General features: G+C 47.9%; 1 protein-coding gene across 6 annotated transcripts in view; it reads right to left on the bottom strand.

Moving 5' to 3' along the window:
* The window catches only part of SDK1 (sidekick cell adhesion molecule 1), a 429,219-nt gene that overhangs the window by 178,025 nt on the left and 228,707 nt on the right, over window positions 1–22,487 (bottom strand). For all 6 annotated transcript variants that reach the window (XM_077316210.1, XM_077316213.1, XM_077316211.1 and 3 more), the window contains 2 exons: window positions 2,124–2,232; window positions 823–1,013 (listed from right to left, as the gene is read on the bottom strand). In XM_077316210.1, the coding sequence (XP_077172325.1) occupies window positions 823–1,013; window positions 2,124–2,232 (300 nt within the window). The remainder of the gene's footprint in view (window positions 1–822; window positions 1,014–2,123; window positions 2,233–22,487) is intronic.

Genomic DNA, 22,487 nt, shown 5'->3' with positions numbered 1-22,487 from the left:
GTACCGCCACAAAATTAAATTAGTCATCATAAAACGGCAGGGAATAAAAAAAAACTCCCGACTTAAATCGAAATCATAAGTACACGGTAGGCGCCCCTGCTCTTTCAGAGGAAAGACGCTAAGAAGCCGCTGTTAGAATACAAGAAAGCCCCAAATAAAAGTCTATAAAATAATGAAATCTGAAATCAAAGTTCACAGAGTAAGTTCTAGAATGAAAGAGAGCCATGAATGAAAAGGGGAACCAGTTTTGCAAAGAAGAAAGGAACTGCGTCTTTCCTTATGTTTTTCAAAAGACCAGTTTTTCATCTAGGCCACAGACTCCGGCTTGGGGAATTCCTAGAGAGGCAGAGGTCATCCTGGGGAAGATGGAGTTTAGGGCAAAGAGGGAACTCAATGCCAATGTGATGCCATAGGGTTCAGGGAGGAGAGGAAATGCAGCAGGATACAATGTCAAAAAGTCCACCCTTCAAAATAGCCATTTTCTCCAGGGGAATTGCTCTTGGCTGACTCAATCATCATAGCAGGAGATCTACAGGTCAAATGTATGTCATACAGGTTTTGAAGAATGTCTCTCTAGTAATAGCCGGAAACTCTACTGCACATGATGTCACTTCCGGGTTCGTGCGGGAAGTGACATCACACCATCATGTCAATGGCGCTCTCCCATGTCCCTACCTTCTGCCAGTTACCTTAATCTTGGCTGGAGTCCTCAGCACTGGGAAAGGTACAACTGTAAAGTCAGGGAAAATATTACAGTCTTTGTTCATCTTCCCTATTGTTCAAGGCTCGGTTTTTACAAACAATAAAATAAAGCAGCCTTACCCAGGATAGACAGGAAAGCTTTTGCTCTCTCTGGCTCGGCGGGGCTGTCTCCCAACTGCGCCTCGCAGACGTACATCCCAATGTCAGCAGAGGTTGGGTTGGCGATGGCGAGGCGTCTCCCAAAACTGCTAACTCCACTGGTTATTTTGACTCCATTTCTCTTCCAGGCGATACTTAATTTCTCAGCGGGCCTACGAGGGTAAAAGTCACGCCAATTATTACTGTGAATTATGTCATCTGCAGTAATAACACCCTGAACGTATGACTCACCTAACTCTTCCAGGGCTGCAGGCGTATTGAATGTCGGACGCTTGGAAATAAATCCGGAGGCAGCTCTGGAGTCTTAAAACGGCCCCGCTTCGAAAGCAAGGGGACGGCTCGAGAGCCATCCAGCAGGCGCCTTTAACTGTTATAGCAAGGGCGCTTTGAAGCGCTAATTATGGGGTTGGCCTCAGCAAAGGAGGGAGGGGAAAATAAACCACGGCTCTGGGTCTCAGCTGCACGCTGGTGCTTTTATTAGAGTTTCATTATATTTATCAGGTTTGCAGAATGGACCAGCTCTGGCTGCTTCCCCAGGGAAGAGACAATCAACTGGTCCTCCTGGCCTTTCCTGAACCTTTGAGATCTTTGTGTCTTCTGGGAAGCCATGCCCTTCCCACACCAACTGCTGCATTCATGGCGATAAGAGAAACATCAACATGCCCTGGGTTCCCTCGACATGCCTGAGGTGTTCGACGGCACATACGTGACTTTCGTGATCCAAACTCCTCCACAGGAGGTGGGCAAGCCTTCCTCTTCTAATGTATCACATTGACCTTTTAGCCATGTCATCTGACCAAAAATCTAATCTAATACAATTTAATAAGATTCAGGTGTGTAGCCGTGCTGGTCTGAAGCAGCGGGACAAAGTTTGAGTCTGTTGGCACCTTTAAGACCTTGAGAGCTTGTGCCTTGAACAAAACTTTGTGGGTCTTAAAGGTGCCCTTGGACACAAACTTTGTTCTACAGTTTAATAAGGGCATTGCTAGATACTAATGATGTCCGATGTGGGCCGTCCCTAATCCTCCAAAGTATAAAACTTTGGTTTTCTTCTTCTTCTGTACAAATAATTCTGTTTTCTTCTTCCCTGGAAACAACCTTCACATCCACCCAGGTCGACAAAGGGACCCTGCATTCTCCACGGCTAAGACACAGCTAACAATGGACCCCCATCCTGCATCTTTCCCCTTGGAATTGCACAGATTGTCCTGCTTCAGGTGTGCCTGTTGTTTACAAAGAGTTCTAAATTTTGGTGGGATTACCTGCTGTTGGCGACACATTCCAGCGTGGCTTCATTGCTTCCAGCTACCACACTAATATTGACTGGCGGTATTATGATAACAGGAGCTTTGGTGGTGGAGGAAGAAGTACCTACAGACAGAAGGAAAACAAAAAATGACAATTGACTGATTGGCTGCTTGCTTGATACCTTGCTTTCCTCCCCAGTAGGGACTCCAAAGTGGCTTACATCCTGGCCCTCTTTTTGAGGAGGGGTCAACAGCAATCCTGTGCTTTCATACTGGAGACCAAGTGCTAATCTCTGTTTCTTTGTGTAGGGAGAAAAAGAAGCTTGCTTGGCCAGGTTTTGCCATGCAACCTTTTACTTACAATGGAACATGGTGGAAATGGTTCATAGAGTGCGTTTCAGTCATGCTTAGGACTTCTGTTATGACTAAAATTAAGGGCCGCTTTAACTTTAATTTCAAATAGCTGAGCACAAGCCGGTGCCCGATGCTGAGGGTTGTTTAAGCATATGCTCTGTTTAGCATAAGCCTGAAGGAGAAGCCATGATCTGATGACCCTGCTGCCTCAGTGGTTTGAGAGCAAGACTCCAGGATCTAGCCTGGAGACATTAGGGGGCAGACTGGGGATGGCTCCAGAGGAGTGGCATTATTGCCTTGGTCCTATGAAGGAGAAGGAGAAAATGCTCTGCAACCCTTTGTTTTCGAGGACAGGTTTTCACGGACGTGAGTCCCCTGTGATTCATATTTTTGCTGCAGCTAAAATTAAAAATACCCCATAAAAACGGTTCCCCATGATCTGGCGTGTCTTTGGGGGACACCACGGCAGGCCAAGGACCCTGTTGAGGCCTACAAGGTCCGGCTATCAAGATCCCACTTGGCTCTACCAAACACAAGTCAGACTCTCTTAAATGCCCCGTCACACTGTAGTGATAAAGTGGGCTGGTGTTCTTTTACTTTCATGGCACTCGCACTGATGGCGTTCTTTACATTGTGTGTGTTCTTTGCTGAGTTTCCAGCCACTCCTCTCCGCTCAACCTCTTTAGGGATGAGAAGTCAGTGTCCAATCAATTCCATTTAGATCAAGAGAGAAATTCGCAGAGAGGAGGAGTCAGGGAGGGAGTTCCAGCAAAATGTCAGAATTTCGCTCTTCAGACGCTCAGAGGCAGGGGACAGCTTCCCCGCTCTCCTGCTCCAGTGCTGCCCTGTGGCATGCCACAGGAAATGACGGGAAGGGCTAAAGGGACAAAGGGATGCACCAAAAGGGGAATCAAAGAGGAACGGGCAGCTAGATTGGAGTCCAGTCCTTAGAAACCCACAAGATTTGGGGGGGGGTCTAAGCTTTCAAAAAATCAAAGCCCCCTTCTTCAGAGGTAAAATACAAAAAGAAACGAAAGAGAAACGAGAGGGGAAAAAGGAATAACTGGAATCAACGGCGACATCAAATGCACCTTTTCGGCACACGCAAGCCTACTGCAGCTGCCATTTTTTGCATTCAGACTCTTTCCCTGGTTCTTTAGAAGTTAAGCCCAGGGGGAAGGTGGAAAGAGGAGAACACGTATTTTTATTCTCTTCCCATTTTGTTAGCATATCTGATGCAAAAACAGTCGCCACCCGCTTGGCTTTTCAGCTGCGTTCCCAATTATCTTAACCCAAAACATGACTGCGTTGCTTCCCTTCCACCTATCTCATAATCCTCTCCCCAGGTAGTTATGGCTCCAAGGGGAAGGAGCTCTCCTTCCACACCCGTTGGAGAATGCAATGTGCCTTTGCAGCTGGATTCTCCTGTGAGAAACAGGAAAATCTACTTCGGGAGGGCATCGGAAGCGAATTAGCCAACAGGTGCGGAATGAGTACAGACCACCAAATCCCTCCTCCTCCTCGCTGCAGCCCAGACATGACTGTTATTCCATGAGGCTTCCAAGACCCCCAGAATCAACTTTCTCAGGGTGGAGGAGGAAGAGGAGGAACTTGGGTTTCTTTGTACCCTGCTTTTTACTACATGAAGGAGCCTCAAAGCCACTTACAATCCCCTTCCTTTCCTTCCCCACCCCCAACAGAAACCCTGTGAGGTGTGTGGGGCTGAGAGACCTCTGAGATAACTGGGACTGGCCTAAGGTCAGCCAGCTGTCTGCATGTCGAGGAGTGGGGAATCAAACCTGTTTCTCCTGATTACAGGCCGCCGCTCTTCACCACTACACCAAGCTGGCTGTCAGGACATAGCTGGAGATCTCCAACCACCACCTGGAGGTTGGCAACCCCATTGATGGGAATCCTTGGTCAGGGGTCTTTAAACAATACCTATTGCTGGAGAAGACTGTCTCTCTTTCAATGTGCAAAACATCGCAGGGCCTACGGTTGCCGAACCATCTGAAGTTAAACAAAAAATCTGCATCAACCAGCAAAACTTAACATTTCACTCCAACTTTGCCATAAATCTTCCTCTTCTCGTTAAGGGTTCCATCCAGTTATTTCCTGCTGCTTTTATTATGCTCCGCAAGCCCCTTTTTTTATATCTGCAGTTGAGGCTCCGTGTCACTAAAAGGAAGGAGATCACACGGGCTGTTCCCCAGCAAAACGGAGGGCCCGGCTCCCCGAGAACAAATAAATTAAGCTCAAAGAGGTTTCTCCGCTGCTGCACCCTTTTATGTTTTAACCAAAGATTTGCTGACTTATGTTTTTAAGATCTATCCGCGTTCCGTTTCATCTTACTACTTCCACGCGGTTTCCAAAGAAGCTGCCGGTCCTTAAGTGAGCTCTTTAAAAAGGGTTTTTTTTTCTTTTTTTAAATACACCAGGGAACAAACATGAAATTAACAAAGCAGCACATCCCCGAAAAACTTCAATCCCCTTTTCCTTATCAGAAGAGTAAATAACCTACATCTGCTCTTCTTTGGTGAGTCTACAAACTGTAAATAATTTAGATTATGCAACCATCGGCATAAGCTAGGAAGAAGAAGAAAAAACACACGCGTACGCTTGCTCGCTTGTTGTTATGTCTTCTTTAAAATGCCCATGCATGTGTTTAGCAAGTCAGGGAAAAATGCCAGTTTGGTATGGCTCGAATTTAGTAATGCAAGGCAATTAAGATGCTAGTTTGGTCAGCCAACTCTAGTATTTGGGGTATTTTTGGGGAGAGGGGAAGGAATACAGCTGTGGGTTGGATCCAACCAGCTTTTGCTGCTGCTGATCTTTGACCACCCTAAAAAGATTACTTGGACCATCATGGGACATTTGTGCACAAAACCCATATGGGACGAGGGCTGATGTATGAAAGGAATTGGGCGAGACTGGGCGGAAAAGTGGGCTGCATCCAACCTGTTGTTTTTCCGATCTAAAAAAAGGGACGGAACAACCGATGGCTAAAAATAAGCAGCAAAAGGGGGAAGTTTTTTAAAAAAACATCTAAAGGAACACAAATCCTAACTGACTCATCAAAGGCTATATATTAAGGCAGCTTAGCATTATAAAATGCACTCGTCTGAGTCGATGCAATTTAGGAGAAGCGTCTGGAAGGCTCCAAACCGTTCAACCAAAAATCTATCGACAGAGGATAGAAATAACAAGGGCAGCATATTTAGCACTCAATTTTTGTCCAATATTACTTCCCCGTACTCATTCAGCAGGACGGTGCTTTAAAATACAGGTTACGGGCAAGGGAAAAAAGCAAGTCGGAACACAACTTCTTCAAGGCGGAATTTCACATCAATGTGCAAGTGAACTTGGTTGGATGTCGGGTGTGTATGAGAAAGGAGCACCATCACATGGGCCACATGGCGACAACAGTCTGGCATCTCAGGCAAAAACACTATGGTAGGAGCCATTTTTACCACAGAGATTGTGCCCAAACGCCAGAGAGTTGCCCCAATGTCACAACAAGACGACGTCCCTTCTGGGTCTCCCTCCCACTCCTGGTTTGCCACACTGGTGGCCAGCAGGGACCTGATCATCTTAGTTGGGCGTAAGGTGGAAGCAGATAACACCACAGGAAGGGCCAGGATCCTGAGAGACGTGGTGGAAACCGGAGGTCTAAATCCAACTACATCCTCAGTGCTATCTTAAGAACGCTTTTTTAGCAGGTGCCCTCTTCAACAGATGAGCAGAACTCTGAGTAGACCTATTAGTACTGAAGTTGGCATTCACTAGGAAGGCTGTTGAACGGTCTTATTTTTTTAGCAGGCAAGAAAACGTTGCATGACCCTTTTGTTTTTGCCTCTTGGGGAGGGGGGGGGGCTCTTGATTCTTTTTTTGTGTGGGCAAAGGGGATTTTATCCCAGGGTTTCCTGTAAAGTGACGGCAAAATGGCATCAGGTAAGCTCACCATTGCTGGAGCACGAAAGCTCGTGATTGTGAAGTTGCCACAGATCGCCTCAGTGTGCTTGCACATGCAGCCGCGTCGAGGTTCGTCTTGCATGGTGTTTGGCTGTTGGCGCGGCTGCAGTGTGGTGTGGTGGTTACAGAGGGGCGGGCTCCAATCTGGAGAACTGGACTGGCTGCCCCACTCCTCCACACGCAGCCAGCCGGGCGACCTTGGGCCGTTCTCGGTTCTCTCAGAGCTCTCTCAGCCCCACCTACTGCGCAGGCAGCCTGTTGTGGGGTGGCGAAGGGAAAAGTAAACCACTTTGGGACACCTTCAGAAACCATCTCCTCTTCTAAACATGGAGAGAAGGGTCTTACCTGGACTTTGAAACAGACAGGTGATTAGAAGCAGTCTGGTAGACCAACCACTAATTGGGGCTCATCATGTTTGCCTGCTACAGCCGCTTCAAATGAAAGCCCAGAACGGGCAAGGACTTTGTGGTGACCTCCAGCTGTTTGTTCTGGAAAGAAAGATCTTTGTGCAGGAAGATGATAAGCATGGGAGCGCCTGCGATGAGATGGATCCAGGAAGGCGCTTCATCTGCTCCTTGTGACTAATTGCAGAGAGGACTCCGTCGAAGAGCATTTAGGCTCGTTTTCATTTTCATTCCGACAACGTCCTCCAAGCAGCCTATTAGCAAAATTAGTCATCTGATAATGGCTTCTGAACATGTGGGGTTAAGATGGGGCTGATCAAGACCTAATATATTTCTTTTGAATCCTGACATAACAGTCGAATAACACGGGCTTCTTTCCTCTAATGGCGGGCTAATGTGCCGAGGCTCCTAAATGGCGCATAATATGTCACTTGATTCAATTAGACTAAACCCATCAAGACGCTTCATGATTGGCCTGCCGGACGTTGATTGAAAAGATCATCGTTAGGAAACCTTGAACAAACACGGCTTCCGATTTCCGTAAAGGCCCCTGTGATTCGGCAGCTGGGTCACCACATGGCACGAGGGGATGCCATGGACCAGCCATGTTCAGCAGGGCATAGGGGACACTGAAGACTCCTCAAAGAAAGAGGTAGCCAGGCCTTCAGGAAACATCAGCTTGAAATATTAATTATATTATGATTTATTTTGGGAAATCTGTAAGCTTTGGGGTGGGATACGCCTGGAGATGTGGGAAGGGCAGGGACCTCAGTGGGTCGCTTTGCCACAGAGTCCACCCTCCAAAGTGTCCACTGTCTCCAGGGGAAATTATCTCTGCAGTCTGGAGATGAGCTGTGCTCCTCAGGTCCCACCGGGAGGTTGGCATCCCTTTGCGCACAAGGATCAGCTTGGTTGTGGAAAGGCCGGCTACACGGCTGGTGCTCCAAGGACTGAAGCAGGGGAAAGCATTGGCCATTCTGGTGTTCGCTTTTCTGCGGCACCCATGCCAAGCAAAGGACAAAACAAGAAACGTGCACCTTGCAAAAAAAAAAACCTTTGCACCCAATGGGTTTGTCTTCTACTGATGCTACTCCAGGGTAGAGGTCCATGGAGGAACGAACCTTCTGCTTGAGGACTCAATTCCAGATGTTGCTTTCTCCAAGGAACTTTCCTATTACCGGCTCAGCAGCTGGCCAGAGCTCAAAGCCGGCGAAGGTGTCTATTCTGTACTCTGAACTTGCTTTCTGACAACTCTTTTGAGCGCACAAGAGCAATTTGTCAGCCCACAGCCTGGCACCGACCCGACCTTTCCCCAGCAGGCAGCAAGGAACTTTCTCTTGGCAAAGAAACATAGTGTGCAAAGAGTCATTCAAGCTTTTCAGCTGGGGGTGAGGGGTGAACTACAGAGCTGCTCAGGTAGCTTCTCAACTTCACCCCCACCCCCCCTTCCAATAAAACCAGCTTCAGTATCAAATAACTGCCTGGCACGAGGGTGCAATCTCATTCAGCCCCTGCTAAAAGGGAACCAGCGCCATCGGCAGCCCAGCGAGGGCCGCGTCCTGTGCCAGACAGCCACCGGGGGGAGCCCGTTAGTTTAAAACTTCCGCCCAGCCTGCAGAGCGGGGAGGGGGGAAAGCCACAGTTTTGTCCTCTTAATGATGGAATCTGCAATACGACAGCCGAGATTTGGGAAGGAATTTAAAATAGCTGATCAGTGGAAGCGATACGGAGGAGAGCGATATATTTTTATGATATGCTCAAGGAAAAGAAGCATCCTTGTCCGGGCGTGCAGGAGGAGAGATCGGGCGGCGCTGGCGAGATTGCACCGGAAAGTTATTTTTAAAAGTGCCTCGCTGTCCACGGAGCACAGGCAGAGAGCAAGAGGTCATGTCCTGGGGAAACGGACAGAAATGACTTAAAGGCCTTCGTCTGTCACACGTGATGTCTTTAAACCACACAGTTAACGCCACATGGGAGGCATTGTGGTTACTGGAGCTACATTCTTTTAGCCGATCATTCTTAGTGCTCAGGTGCCCAGCTTTGGCTAGGAACAACCACGAGATTTTGAGGATGGAGTTTGGACTCCATTTATAAATTACTGGAACATGCGTCCATACTTTCTGAAATGGGACAGGACGCCTTACGTATACACCACTTTACGAAGAAAGTGACTAAAATGTAGAAATTGCTACCAGGAATCAGCCTCAAAAAGGGTTAGATGGATTCACGGAGGAGACGATGAGTGGCAACAGGCCATGGTGGTTGAGGGGAACCTCCACATTCAGAGGCACTAAGCCTTCGAATCCCAGGAGATGTCTCTGAACATCAGGAGAAGGTCTCAGATTCCATGTCCTGGTGGGCCACTGTGTGGGAGAGGATGCTCTATGCCCTGTTGTCCTTCCAGCTGGCCATTGGAACTGGCTGGCAAAATAATTCAAGAGTGTTGCAGGTAGCCCGTACATAACAGGCTTTTTAAGAAACATTAAGGTGCGTGTTTATCTTAAATGGTAGAATCTGCCCCAAGGTTTCCACTATCGCCATTAGACCCGCCAATGGCATTGTTAAGCCGGTTGCACTGATGTGGCGTCAGATAAAAATGGTCAGTATTCTCCGAAGCAATTGCTGAACTCAAGCGGCAGCCGCACCATCCGCATTGCCCGGAGGTTGCCTTCCCCCACAGCTGAGAAACCTTCCTGGGTCTTTCGGAGCGGAGCGAGCCAATTATAGGATCATTACGCCATTATTCTGGCTGAGAGAATGGAAATACATATTGCCTTCTAATCATGTGGGGGGCAGAGCCTGCGCTGACAAAGCAAGCAGCCTCAAAGCCCCTCAGATGCCACAGCGGGAAGCGCCGTTGATCAAAAGAAAGTGGCGCAAACGTGCGGATTAATTAGTAGTTTGGCACCGGAGGATTTGCCGCGCATCTCTAGCGCTTGATATGCGACCGTGCGCCTGCCTTTCCTCAGAGAACCCTCCACATATCAACGGACCAGATGCTGATGATGCAGGAATTCCAGTTGGGGAATGCCACACACTTTGAGAGCCTTTAGATTCTCACTCCCAATTCCCTGTGGCTTTTCATTGCCTGGGCTAATTTCCTTTGATTACCACCAGCTAACACTTGCTGGGCCTGGGCTGTTATCCCAGATTGGCATGCAAAGCGCGCCAAGATCCTTCACCATTTATTTCCGCAAAGCGAAGCCTGCCGTGACACGAGGCAGAGGAAATCTTTCCGTCTAAGAGTTTCCCTTCCCTTGCTCCAGTGCCTGGTTGCCAGGTCTCTTCTGCTTACAATTCCAGGGTGCCCTCAAGGCACAGTTGCCTCGCGGTGACCCTGCAGGGCTTCCGGGCAAGAGATGGCCAGCTGCTCTTGGCTGCCTCTGCACCGCGACCCAGGACCTTCCATTCAGGGACTAACCAGGGCTGACCTTGCTTAGCTTCTGAGATCTGGTGAGATCAGGCTAGTCTGGGCCATCCGGGTCGAAGGAGAGGGGCTGAAGTTCCCGTCTGCTTTTTATGGAAAGAGCTTGACCAGAATGTGCTTTGATCCAGATCAGCTAGCAGAAGTCTGGCCCGCTACAAACTAACCCTTACATTTAGGCTGGCCTGTTCTTGACAGATCTCTACAGAGATTGCGGAACCCAGGTGGTTTCTGTAGGAGGAGCAGAAAGGTGTTCTTCTCATTGGCCCCCGATAGCAACCCAAAGTGAATGCATTTGCACCCTGGTGGAAGAAGCCAGATCAGGACGGCAGCCATTGTTGTCCCGACCGAGTTCCTCTTTGCTCTGTTTTGAAGCTGCCGGACGGACGGCGTTTTAACAAAACCTTGAGCTGCCCTTCTCAGAGCTGAAGCCGAGGCCAACGTTCTCAGGAGGGGAGTGAAAGCGCCTCTTCCCCCCAGATTTCTGCCCCCCTGGCCTTCACGATCGACGCAGCTTGAGGTTCATGTGGGCGTGAGCCAGTGCACCATTATGCTACCAAACCTGGTGCATCCACGGTGCGGGGGCCGTAGAGATGGGCATTAGACGATCAAGCATGCGGGCAGGTGGGAAGACAAAGAAAATGGGTTCCGGCTGAACATTGAGATCAAACAGCAGCTGTTATTCCCTGTAGTTAAGCTATTATGGGAGTCGATGCAATTTCTTATGCAATTTCAGCCCAAAGTGGGCCCTGAGCCTTCAAATGACTCTTTCAAACGGCACTCTCTGGCGTTTGCTTTCCTTTGTCACTTTTCATTTTCCTCGGGCCCAATAACTGGCAAACGAGAAAGTGTTCCTTGTTATTCTCCATGCATTTAAAAAAAAAAATAGAGAGAGAGAGCCGAGCTAAAAATCGGGGAGAAAGAAACGTCTCGACGATTTGTCAGACGGTTGGCGTCTGCTGCGTATTCTCTTTTGTGAAAGGGACATGCCCAGAAGTGTTTATAACCAGCCGATTAAACTGTTTCATGTCTGCCCACAACGCTTTTGCAGGGGATGTGATGGTTTTGCATTCTTCCTCCAATAGGTTTCATTTCGTAAGTCCATCTCTGCCCCTCGCCCCCTTTTGTCCCACCTTCCAGAGCCCTGGTCGGCCTTTTGACATCCCATTCAGATGTTATTGGTTTTCTTCAAGCAACCGTGGTTGGAGGGATGGCCCAACCTCAGGTGTTTCTACAGGACTGGGCCCGTTTTGTTCTGTTGCTTCCCAGCATGCCAAGGGTGCAACTGGATAATCCCCACACCCTGAGCCCACCCAAGTTCTGTTGCAGACAAAAAGAGGCTGAGGGGCGAGACCTCAAAGAACATTCCCCCCCTCCATTCCTTTTTTTTTGGATAATCCTCTTGATTATCTTCCATACTACTGTATAAAAAGAGCCCTGCTGGCTCAGATCTTTGGTCCATCTCGTCCTGAGTCCATCTGCCCAAGGTTCCCAAAGATAGATCAGGATATGAATCTCATCATAAATAAATAATAGTCCAGCATCTTATCTCACCCAGGGGTCAACCAGTTCCTCTGGAGATCCACTAAAAGGGCATGAACACCAAGGCCTTCCTCTGCTCTGGGATTCAGAGGCTTAGTGCCTCTGAATGTGGAGGTTCCCCTCCTAAAGGTAGTGATAAGACATATGTTACTCTACCAAGCTTTAGAGTAGCTCATGAAGCACCTGTGCTTCTTTGACAGGCCTCCTGTGGCCCTTCTGAGCCCTGCCCCCTATCTGGCACCTGCCCCACGTTCCAGGAAAGCAGGCAAGGACCTAGAAACAGCCACCCCACGAGGAATGGATACGCCACAAGTCCTCCTGAGGTGCAGTCCTTATGCCAGGGATGGAAGTCAGGTGGATCTTTCAGGCAGTGGTCATTGTGAACAAAGCTGCAGAGCGAGTACCACTGCTCTTGAAGGCTGTGCTCTCCTCGTGAGCCAGCCTGGAGTGTGAGAGGCCTCAGGCTGCCTGTAGTGTGTTCTTCAGCCTGATCCAGGCTTTGGATCTGGCCCTGTGCCTCGTTCCTCTGTTCCCAGGGGAGATCCTGAGACAGACAGATCCACACGAGGGCTTCCAGATTTGTCATTACTGCGGTAGAAGAGCCAGGGCGTTTCCTCCGGAACGTCTAGGCTGCACGGAGTTGCAGGCGTGGTGTGATGGAATGTAGTACGAATCGGGGTGTATCCTGTGCAGTTCCCTTGTGGGATTTACACATCTGTTTGACATGCAAAGCTTGACTGCCTCTTGCTCGTAAATTCTTTTCAGGTGTCCTGTAAAAGTTATTCTGTCTTTCTTCAGCCTGGAGCTGGCTGGCCAAAACGAAGAGGAGACGTATTGTTCATTGTTAGAATGAGTTATGGAAGGTTGGTCTCCTGCCAAACTGGCTCCAAGTACTATGAACGATGCCGCACAGTTGAGTCAACGTGCCGGGGGGGGGGGGGAGAATCCCATTGTGAAAATGCACAGAAAATCCCATTGTGAAAATGCACATCCGACAATGCACAGAGCAGCTGATTTCCTCACAACTCTAGAGAGCTCGAATCAGAACATTTAGTGAACTCAGGCCTGTGCGATCTGTTCCCCTATGTCTTTCGGAATCGCTCAGATTTGGAATTCAGCAAAAATCTGCTTTCTCTCTTTTTAAAAAATTTGCCAAAGCTCAGAGGAAGAAGCTTAGAAGCTGAAAACTTTTTTCTTAAGGGGGGGGGGTGTCAGCTAGTGACTGGCAACCAGTGGGAACTTGAGGAGTGGGGTCATGGGGCACAGAATAGCATTAGCTCACTTTCAGTGGCATCATGCCTCTTTAGGAAACTGAAGAGTCCCTGGGGCTTCATCAGGAACTGGGGGCTAGTCACAATCCTGTTAGAGCTGTTCTCACAGAGCAGTTCTGTGAAAGCTCTCTCAGCCCCACCTACCTCACAGGGTGTCTGTTATGGGGTGAGGAACAAAAGGTGACTGCAGGCCACTTTGAGACTTCTTCAGTTAGTGAAAAGCGGGGTATAGAAACCAACTCTTCTTCTTATGAATATCTTATATTACGAGGTTTCTTCCAGCCTCAGCAGGATGGGGAAAAAAATGCAGAAAGCCAGAGAAGGGAGAAAACAGCAGAAAATGCTAAGAACATTTCCCAATAGCAGATAATAGATCTGCGAAAGAAAACACAAAACTTAGCCATTCAAGCATAATTCCACAGAAGGATACGCATTTAATGTTCTAAATTCACAACCCCCATCCCTGGCATTTCTCTTTGAGGAACTGGATTGGGTTTTGGCATTTATCTATTTATATACAGCTCGCAGAGACCAAATCACGCAATCCCATTCTTCCCAAAAAGGGAGGAAGGGGGGAAGAAAGCTAAAGAGAAGTTATTACTCTCACCATCTCTTTGCTGTAAGTGATTTCTCTAGTGCAGGCAGCATCGGTATTGTTAGGAATAAATTGTTAGGTGCCCCTTCCTTGGCCAGGGCTACAGCTCGCCTTGATGCAAGATCCGTTATCTTGGGCTTGCAGATAAAGCACGGATCAGGGGCACCGTCGCTCTTGGATCTTGCGCTGACTCTCTGCTTTCGATTAAGAAGAGAGGTCAGGTGTTTTTTTTGGCAAAGTGGATGGGAAATTGCTCTCTCTGAATGAGACAGGGGACCACCTGTGTAGCACAAAACAGGGCCTTGTGGCCGTGTGACACTTCCGAGCAAACAGGTTGTGTAACGTAAACCCCCGTGGCTCTTAACAGAGGCAAGCAAACAGGGCCAAAGGGTTTTGCGAGTGGGGGTGTGCGTTAAAAACGTCATGTACTTTCTTTCCTGTCTGTCCCAGTTGTGGTAAATAAACTGTGTGTGTGTGTGTGTGTGTGTGTGTGTGTATATATGTATATGTATATGTGTATGTGTATGTGTGTGTATATATATATATATGTATATATATATATATATCCCCTTGTAGATAAAAACCATAGTGTTCCATAAGGATTTTCGCGTGACCCCAGGTAACCTCTTCGATGCCTACTGCAGAGCCATCTCTGAGTTCTTGCAGCGGACAAAATAGCCTCATTTTTAGTTGACACGCAATTAACCAGGGTTACTATTTAAGGCAGAAATGGAACAAATCTGCCCTGAAAGCAGATTAAAAAAAAAAAAAAAAGACACAGAAAATCTTTATAGGCAGCAGTCCAACACAAACAAACCTCAATTTTCTAAAACAGAACTCACTTCTATTTTATAATACAACGGAATGGATACTGGAAAGAGAGCAAGCCACTTTCCTCCCTATAAAAATGTCTTTCAGATATGGATTAAAATTATGTCAGGCAGTTTCAAATTTTACAGGGAGCCATAATGAAAAGTAGGAAGCTAACCAGATTGTACTGATGGGGAACAGAGTTCATTCTGAAGGATATCTCTCAGCCTGCTGCACCGAAGCTTTCTTTATTCTGCGATTTCAACTGCGGCTGCATTTCAAAAAACTGGCTTCTATAAGGTCTGTGCGGCCCACCCGGCCCGCCGAGAGGGGAGAAACGCATGTGGCATACGAAGCCAATACAGTCAAAATGCTGGTGCACCCCTCAAAGAGGAGAGGGACAGCTGGTCACCTCAGAGGCCCAGAATGGTAGCCAGATCTCGGAAGACACCACCTCATCTGGAAAGGGGCCAGCCAGCAACCAGCCGGGACAGGCAGGAGGGAGGACATCCCAGGAGTAGGGAGGGAAGAAGCCGGGAAAAAGCGTGATGTTTCTACATCTCCCAGAAGTGGCGACCAGATGTTGGTGACATCAGGGTGATATCTGGTTTTCCCAGGGTAATCTGTGGACTCCAAATGCAATACCCATCAAGGCAGGTTGGGTATTTGGGTGAAAGGGAAGGCCCACCATCTCAGGGGGCTGCAGATAGCCAGGAGCAACCCAAGCCAAGGCTTGGAAATTCTGCCATCACTACAGGTCCTGGCTTGGCCTTAGCACTTCACCATTGGGGGCGAGCAGTATTCGCTCACTTGTTACCTCCACGAGCCGACAGCATTTGGGTGGGCAGATGTACTTTGCCCCTTGTGGAACTGAATGTGCGGAGTCTGAGCTGAGTGGACCCCCCTGGATGGGGGGCTCAGAGGGCCGCAGGGCCAATCAGAAGGAGGAAAGGCTGAGGGACTTGGGAATGTTCAGCTTGGAGAAGAGGAGGCTGAGAGGGGACAGGATGGCTCCCTTTAAGTCTTTGAAAGGTTGTCACTTGGAGGAGGGCAGGATGCTGTTCCCGTTGGCTGCAGAGGAAAGGACGTGCAGTAATGGACCCAAGCTATGTGTAGACCGGTACGAAGAAATTTCTTAGCAAATTTCTTAGGGTGTCGTCTTTTGGTACAAACATCACTGCTAGTTTTCCCCTTCAGTATTAAAATCCTTAGAAGGCATTCCCTTGCAAATTAAATGTCTCATGGCTGGCCCAGCCACAGTGTCACATTCGGCACACACCCCAGTGAGAATACCAGGGATGGATGTCCAAACTGCATAAATGCCTGCAAGGGAAAGAAAACACGCCTTCCTGTACCTTTGGAAGATGAGCTTAGGCTGGTGGCACTTCCTGCATTCCAAGGGAGCTGTTTGATCTCCACAGGACGCCCCGGGCTCCAGACAGAGTTGTCAAGGAGAGGAAGTTAAGAAGGGACAGGCTTCAAAATGAAAAGGACAATAGAAGTCCCTCACTGGGCTGTTTGATCATTTAATGCGCTACTCTTATGCAGCTCCAAAAGTCCCCAAGGGAAAGGGTGGTTTGAACTCACTCAGCAACAAGAATGGTGTGTGTGTGTGTGTGTGTGTGTGTGTTTGTGGGTGAAGTGCCATCAAGCTGCTTCTGACTTATGAATTAATGAGCTCCAAAACGCCCTGTCTGTAACAGGTCTTGCCAACGGAGGACCGGGCCTCCTGGAAGGCGTCCATCCATCTCCTGTTGGGCCCTCCTTGGTCCTGCTGCTTTCAACTTTTCTTAGCTCGATGAACTTTCCCAGCAGCACTTGCCTGGCCCAAGTACTCCAACCTCAGTTTGGTGATTTTAGCTTTTTGGGAAAGTTCAAGCTTAGTTTGACCATGAATCCTCTTGTTTGTCTTTTGGGCACTCCACCACAAGTGACTGCCCATCCAACTCAGCAACGTCTACCTTGAGGGGCAGCAGTCTTCTGGGATCTCAGTAAAAGAGCAGACTTTCCTAACACCGGCTACCAGAGATCCTCTAAACAGCAGCCAAACATGCAATCTTTTGGATGCAAAGCTTGCCCTCTGCCACTATTCCTTGACCCATTTCTCACTCCTCAGTCACACGGGTGTTTTCTGATTGTTCCCCTGTTATCACCCAGCAGCATCAAGTCACAGAGAAGGTCCACTGGCTGACCCAGCATGGCTCCTATAATAAATTGTCTCAAGGTGCTTAAAAAGAGGGGGGGAGGGGAGTCTGCAAGTCTCAGGTAGGGATGCTGAATAAAGGCAGACGCTGCACTCCAGTCAAAGGCCAAACTCTGGAATGTTCAAAATTGTGCCTAGATTTGAGTCCAGCAGCATCTTCAAGACCGACAAGATTCTGGGGGAATAAGCGATGTCTGAGACCAGGGGTATAGGCTTTCATGAGCATGCATGTTTCTTCAGGTACATTGAAACACTCTTCACCAACCGTGACATATAGGTGTGTGTAGGGGGATTTAGTTGCCAAGAAGGGCTAGTTGGAGTCAAGATTCATAACTAAGCAATACATACAGCTGAAATTGGATTAAACCTCTGAATAGCAGTAAATTGGCATACAGACAATAAAAGAGTTAACAAACAGATGGGAGATTTAGCACGTTTAATGAGACATGAACCCAATATCTCCCTTAAGCCCTGGGGGTTCAATTACTTATGCATTGTGTCTCCCATTAGCCCTTCCAGGCAACTAACTTCACCTCCCCATATGTAACGGCTGGCAAACTCTGTTTCAATGTATCCGGAAGAAGTATGCCTGCACATGAAAGCTTATGCCCAGAATTAAGCTTTGTTGGTCTTCAAGGGGCCACAGGTCGCAAACTTCTGGACCGCAATAGATATCGGCTCTTTTGTGAAATCCACAGAATAAACCTGCAGGTGGGTTGCTATAACATTCAGACATAAAAAGAAAAACAAAAACGTTGCTTTTGTAAAAAAAAAATCACACAAAAGGTATATAAAATTTGTGCCAAGATCAAAGGTTTTAGATAACTAACAGTCATGAAACAGTCCGCTAAAGCTGCTCTCCCTTTAACAATGGAAAACAGAAAGAAATCCTCCAGGATTTCAAACTTGGCAGTGCTGTAGCAGAGATAAAAATATCAGACAAAAATCCTGAAATCACAGCCCCAGAATTGTCCTAGTGGTACCTATGACAATTTCAGACGTGACTCTGTGAACAGATTTGTTTCCCAGGGACACACACACACAGATTAAATATAACCAAGGCATCAAAACAGAGGAGCCCTCCACACAAAGCAACTAAGGAAAGCCTAAAGAGAACTGCTGGTAAATTGTCAGGCAGCCTCCGCAGCAAATGGATAATTCCGCGCCTAATGAAACGTTGAACTAATCCATGAAAGCCAAAGAGGCTTCCTCCCTGGAAGCAGAAATCTTGACCACACATTTACAGGATGATCACTCTTGAGCTAGAAAGGCATATCTATCTGCATTTATTTCCACATACCCCATGCCAAATGTTTGACTCTATCTGGCACCCATAAGTTGCTCCAAGTGGAATTAGAGACTGAATTTTATTATTTTATTGCTATAATTATGGACAACAGGAAAGACTCCATGCCCTCTGAACACCAAAATAAACTTGGGACCCCTACATTCAGGGGACTCTTCTCTTCAAGAGGACATGTGCTGTTTCGTGGTTCAGACCTTATTTGGGGGTTCAGAGCTTTCAAACTGAATTAATGGATAAGGAACACATAAAGAAACAACTGTAGCCTCCTTAGATCTTAGTACCTCTCTGAATCAGTTCCTCAAACAAAGAGGCTAATGTAAGAGACGGCCTTCTTCTGAATCACAGTTGGGGGTCTATACAGCAAAAAACAGACAGGGCTAGCACCCCTATCTCAGAACAGTCACCAAATTCTAGGCGGTTAAAGTACACACCCAAACAGACAACCAGGTTCTCAGGCTGTGAGAAATAACACCTCCCCAAGCTTCAGAATTCCCAAAGAAAACTTGGATTCTAAAGAAAAGGAAGGCCTCCTAAATCATACTTCGTAAATGGTTCAGGGATTCTGCGATTTGCTATCAAGACCCTGCAAGAAGAAGCTCCAGGAGCCTTTGCAATTAAAAAGAAACATTTATGATGATTCTCCAGTAAAGGGGCTGCTGGAGCCAGCTGATGGCATCATCCCAGCCCTCCCTAGTGTGTAGGAAACATATACAAGATTTGCTTTAGAACTCACATAATAACGTGGATGAAAGCACCATAGGAAACCCTTCGGCTATTTATATATTTAATTTATTCCCAGGGCGCATCCTGTCCCCCTCTTGGCTTCACAATCCTCTAGATGGCTCATAATTTTAAAAAATACAGCCTAGCAGAGCAACGGAATCGGTTTGAACATTGTATGACAACTCGGAGTAGAAGGCGACTGTGAAAACAGAGACGATCCAGAGTCCCCAGATGCATTTTCCAAGTGTTCTTCAAGTCACGCTCTGGCTCAGCTCTTTCTATTGGAATATTTGGTTACTATAGCAGAGTTTGTCCAGTTACAGAAGCGTGAGACAGTGCAGGGAATACATCTCCCAAGAAGTATATTGCAATGCAGGCAAACCTATGTTGATTCAAGTGGCTATCGCAAAGGGCCAGCTTGTCCAGCATCATACGTGTGGGGAGCATGAGGCCACTGCCCCTACATGAGAGATCTGCAGAGACGTGTGTCTCCATGGAAGGCCATCTGGAAAGCATGAGAGGAGGAACAAGGGTCAGAAGGCAGCTCCCGGGTGAAGATAAGGGGAGGCATCCCATTCAAGGATGTATAGCCTTAGAGTGATATATAATAACAAAACAACTTTATTTTTATAGCCCGTCCTTCCCGGTTGGCTCAGGGAGGGTACCTACAGGCATGTACATGTAATAAAGTTACACTGGTGACAACTGATAACAATTAAACTTTCCAAACTGAATTATTGACTTATTAAACTGCCTCTGTCATGGTCTTGTAAAGGGGAACTTTATTTGTGCTGGGCCGTTGGTGTGAGGATGGCTTATGGTCCTGCCCCCCCCCCCTGGGCGTTTCTACTTGTTCCAAATTTTGCACTTGCCTTCATCCTTCTGCCAGTGACAAAATGCCACGGACAAATACAGTTGGATTATGCAAAATCGTTAACTTTCCTAACAAGTTCAGTACGAGTTTTAAAGACCCCCACATGCACTTCTGAATTACCTTTCTGCCCATGATCCTCTCGGTGCCATTAATGCGGGAAAAGCCCCTCCGGAAGACGGGACGCAGGGGAGTAACAACTGCATGAGGGCCATTGTTAAGTGACCTGAATAAGGAACAAACCCGTTTACCGCCGAGGCTGGATATTAAAAGCGATAGCGGCATTTAATACCCGTCGAAATGCCAAAGCTCCCATCAATAACAACCTGAGCGATGAAGAGGTCGCTGTAGAATACGTCGTCTACGCCTCAGCAGCGGCAATTTCTGTATTAAAACAGTTTTAATAAACCCTTCCCTCCCCCATCGGCAAATTCACGCAGCCAGGAACGTAGGACCAAGCTGTCCCTCGTAACTTGACCGACTGGCCACATTATTTCCAGCGCTTAAGTTTCAGGCAAGCCAATGATACAGATCTCAGAAGCATTCGCTGGCAGGGGCTCATGGGGATTGTAGTCCTTGGGCATCTGGAGGGCCACAGTTTGACTACCCCTGGTCCAGTCTAAACCCACTGAATTTGGGTGTCTTGGGTTGCAATACCTCTGCATAGGACTGGAATTGTTGATGCTTTCAGAGCATTCTTGGTTTACGGCAAGGCAGCTCCCCGAACTACGCTTGGCTGGCTGCAGGCTCCTGCTTCCCCTTCTTCCCCTCATTCCCTTTAAATGCTCCGTTAAGCCTTGATGGGAACACTGTTGCCGAACACCTACAGCTAAGCTATTTATACACAAGATTAACATCCGGCCACTGCAGAATCCGCACGCGCGTCTCACAAACCGCCGCGCAGATGTTGCAGGGCCGAGCGACCCCTCGCTGGCAGTGGCGGGACTCGCTGCCAAGGCACAGCTCTGACAACTTTGCTAAAGCTTGGCAAACGGGCTCCCCTGCTTAGCATCCCTGCAGCAGCCACTGAAGGCAGCCGAGGGAGGGGGGTTGCGACGGATCGCAGACTGTGAACAGGGCGATGGGACAGAGATTCCGGGCACAGGAATCTCTTCTCTCCTCATTCAGAACATCCGAACCACCCGTTCAAGATCTCAACACAAACAGGGTTGCCAGCTTCCAGGCAGGACCTTGAGATCTCCAGGATTGACTACCATTTCCAGACAAAACAGCCCTTGGAGAAAACAGCTGCGTTGAGGAATGGACTCTGTGGCATCATGCACCATTCTCTTCCTGCACTCCCCCCCCCAAGCCCTGCCCAGGTTTAGCCCCCATTTCTCAACCCAGAGGCAGCAAACCTAGAGTCTAGAGATGGCAGCTTCCAGGTGAGGTCTGGAGAGCTCCCAGAATGAGCTCTGATCTTCAGGCAACAGAGAGCAGCTCCCCCGGAGAAAATGGCTCCTTTGAAGGGCGGATACGAAGACTTTATTTCCCTCTGAGTTCCCTCCCCTTCCCAAGTACTCCCTTTTTGGGTTCCAACCCCCCCCCCTCCACCACCAACACCAACACCAAATCTCCAGATATTCCTCAACCTGGAGATGGCAACCCTGATGTCTTCTGTTCGCTAAGTGTCTTTTAAATCAGGGGTAGTCAACCTGTTGGGGAAGGCACTGGCATGGGGAAGGCACTGGCAAACCACCCCGTATTGAGTCTGCCATGAAAACGCTAGAGGGCGTCACCCCAAGGGTCAGACATGACTCGGTGCTTGCACAGGGGATACCTTTACCTTTACCTTTAGTCAACCTGTGGTCCTCCAGATGTCCATGGACTACAATTCCCGTGAGCCCCTGCCAGCGTTTGCTGGCAGGGGCTCATGGGAACTGTAGTCCACGGACATCTGGAGGACCACAGGTTGACTACCCCTGATTTAAATATTCTGTCCACAACTACACAATGTTACGAGTTTCTGGAGAGGAAAAAAACATCCACCCCATATCTTTTAAATTGGTCTGATGAAATGCCATTTATGGTACAGCGTCCTAAACGGGGTCTCCCTTAGACTTATGTTGCTCCGAAATTGGTCCAGCGGGGCCGCTGCCAGGATTATAACTGGGCCAACAAATACCAAAAAGTCTGCATAAACGCGGTTACCTACAACATAATTTACACAGGCAGTGTATTTGCGAGCAAGAATGATAATTAATGTCACAAAGCGACTGTTACAAGGACGGGTATTTATGAACCATCAGCATGGCTCACCCAAGCCAATAAAATGTACTAAACAGATAACGCTAATATAAACAGTCAAGGGGGGGGGGGGGACACAGGATGTTAACCCCGAAATAAAAGCTTGCCAGCATTATAAGAATCCAACAGTGTCTTTCTTCTCTCCTCATAATGAGATCGCATTCAAGGAGACTTCACGACCAATGTGCCATTTCTCCCCACATCAGACTTCTTCAAGGGGCAGACCAATGCTGTGTAAATCGTTGAGTCACAAAACACCCCTGCTGTTGTTGAAACACACCACTAATGAATGGAGAGAACATGACCAGTTTTTCAGAATTAAACGGGGAAAATGGCCTTTCTAGGGGAAAAAAACCTCAACATGCCAAAGTCGCTTTCCTCTGTGTTCCCTTTGTAGTTTGTTAGGATTATCACTAGGGCAATCAAGCAGGGCCTGGTGGCATCAGTTTTGCCCCAGGACTGAGATTGCCTTGAACATGTCCTCCATCCCATACACTTGGACCTACATCTAAGAACTACTTTATGACCCCCAAGTGACACCAAAGTTAGGAAAAAAACCCCACACCAACAAATAAGCCATTTTTAAGGAGCCCCCCCAATTGCATGGTTCTTAACATTCCTGATTCTTAACATTCTGTTTCGCTTTTAATTACCCAA

Source organism: Paroedura picta, chromosome 17 (assembly GCF_049243985.1).
Source record: "Paroedura picta isolate Pp20150507F chromosome 17, Ppicta_v3.0, whole genome shotgun sequence".
Classification (NCBI taxonomy): domain Eukaryota; kingdom Metazoa; phylum Chordata; class Lepidosauria; order Squamata; family Gekkonidae; genus Paroedura; species Paroedura picta.
Note: the sequence above shows the minus strand (reverse complement) of the source record. Positions and strands in the feature narration are given on the sequence as shown.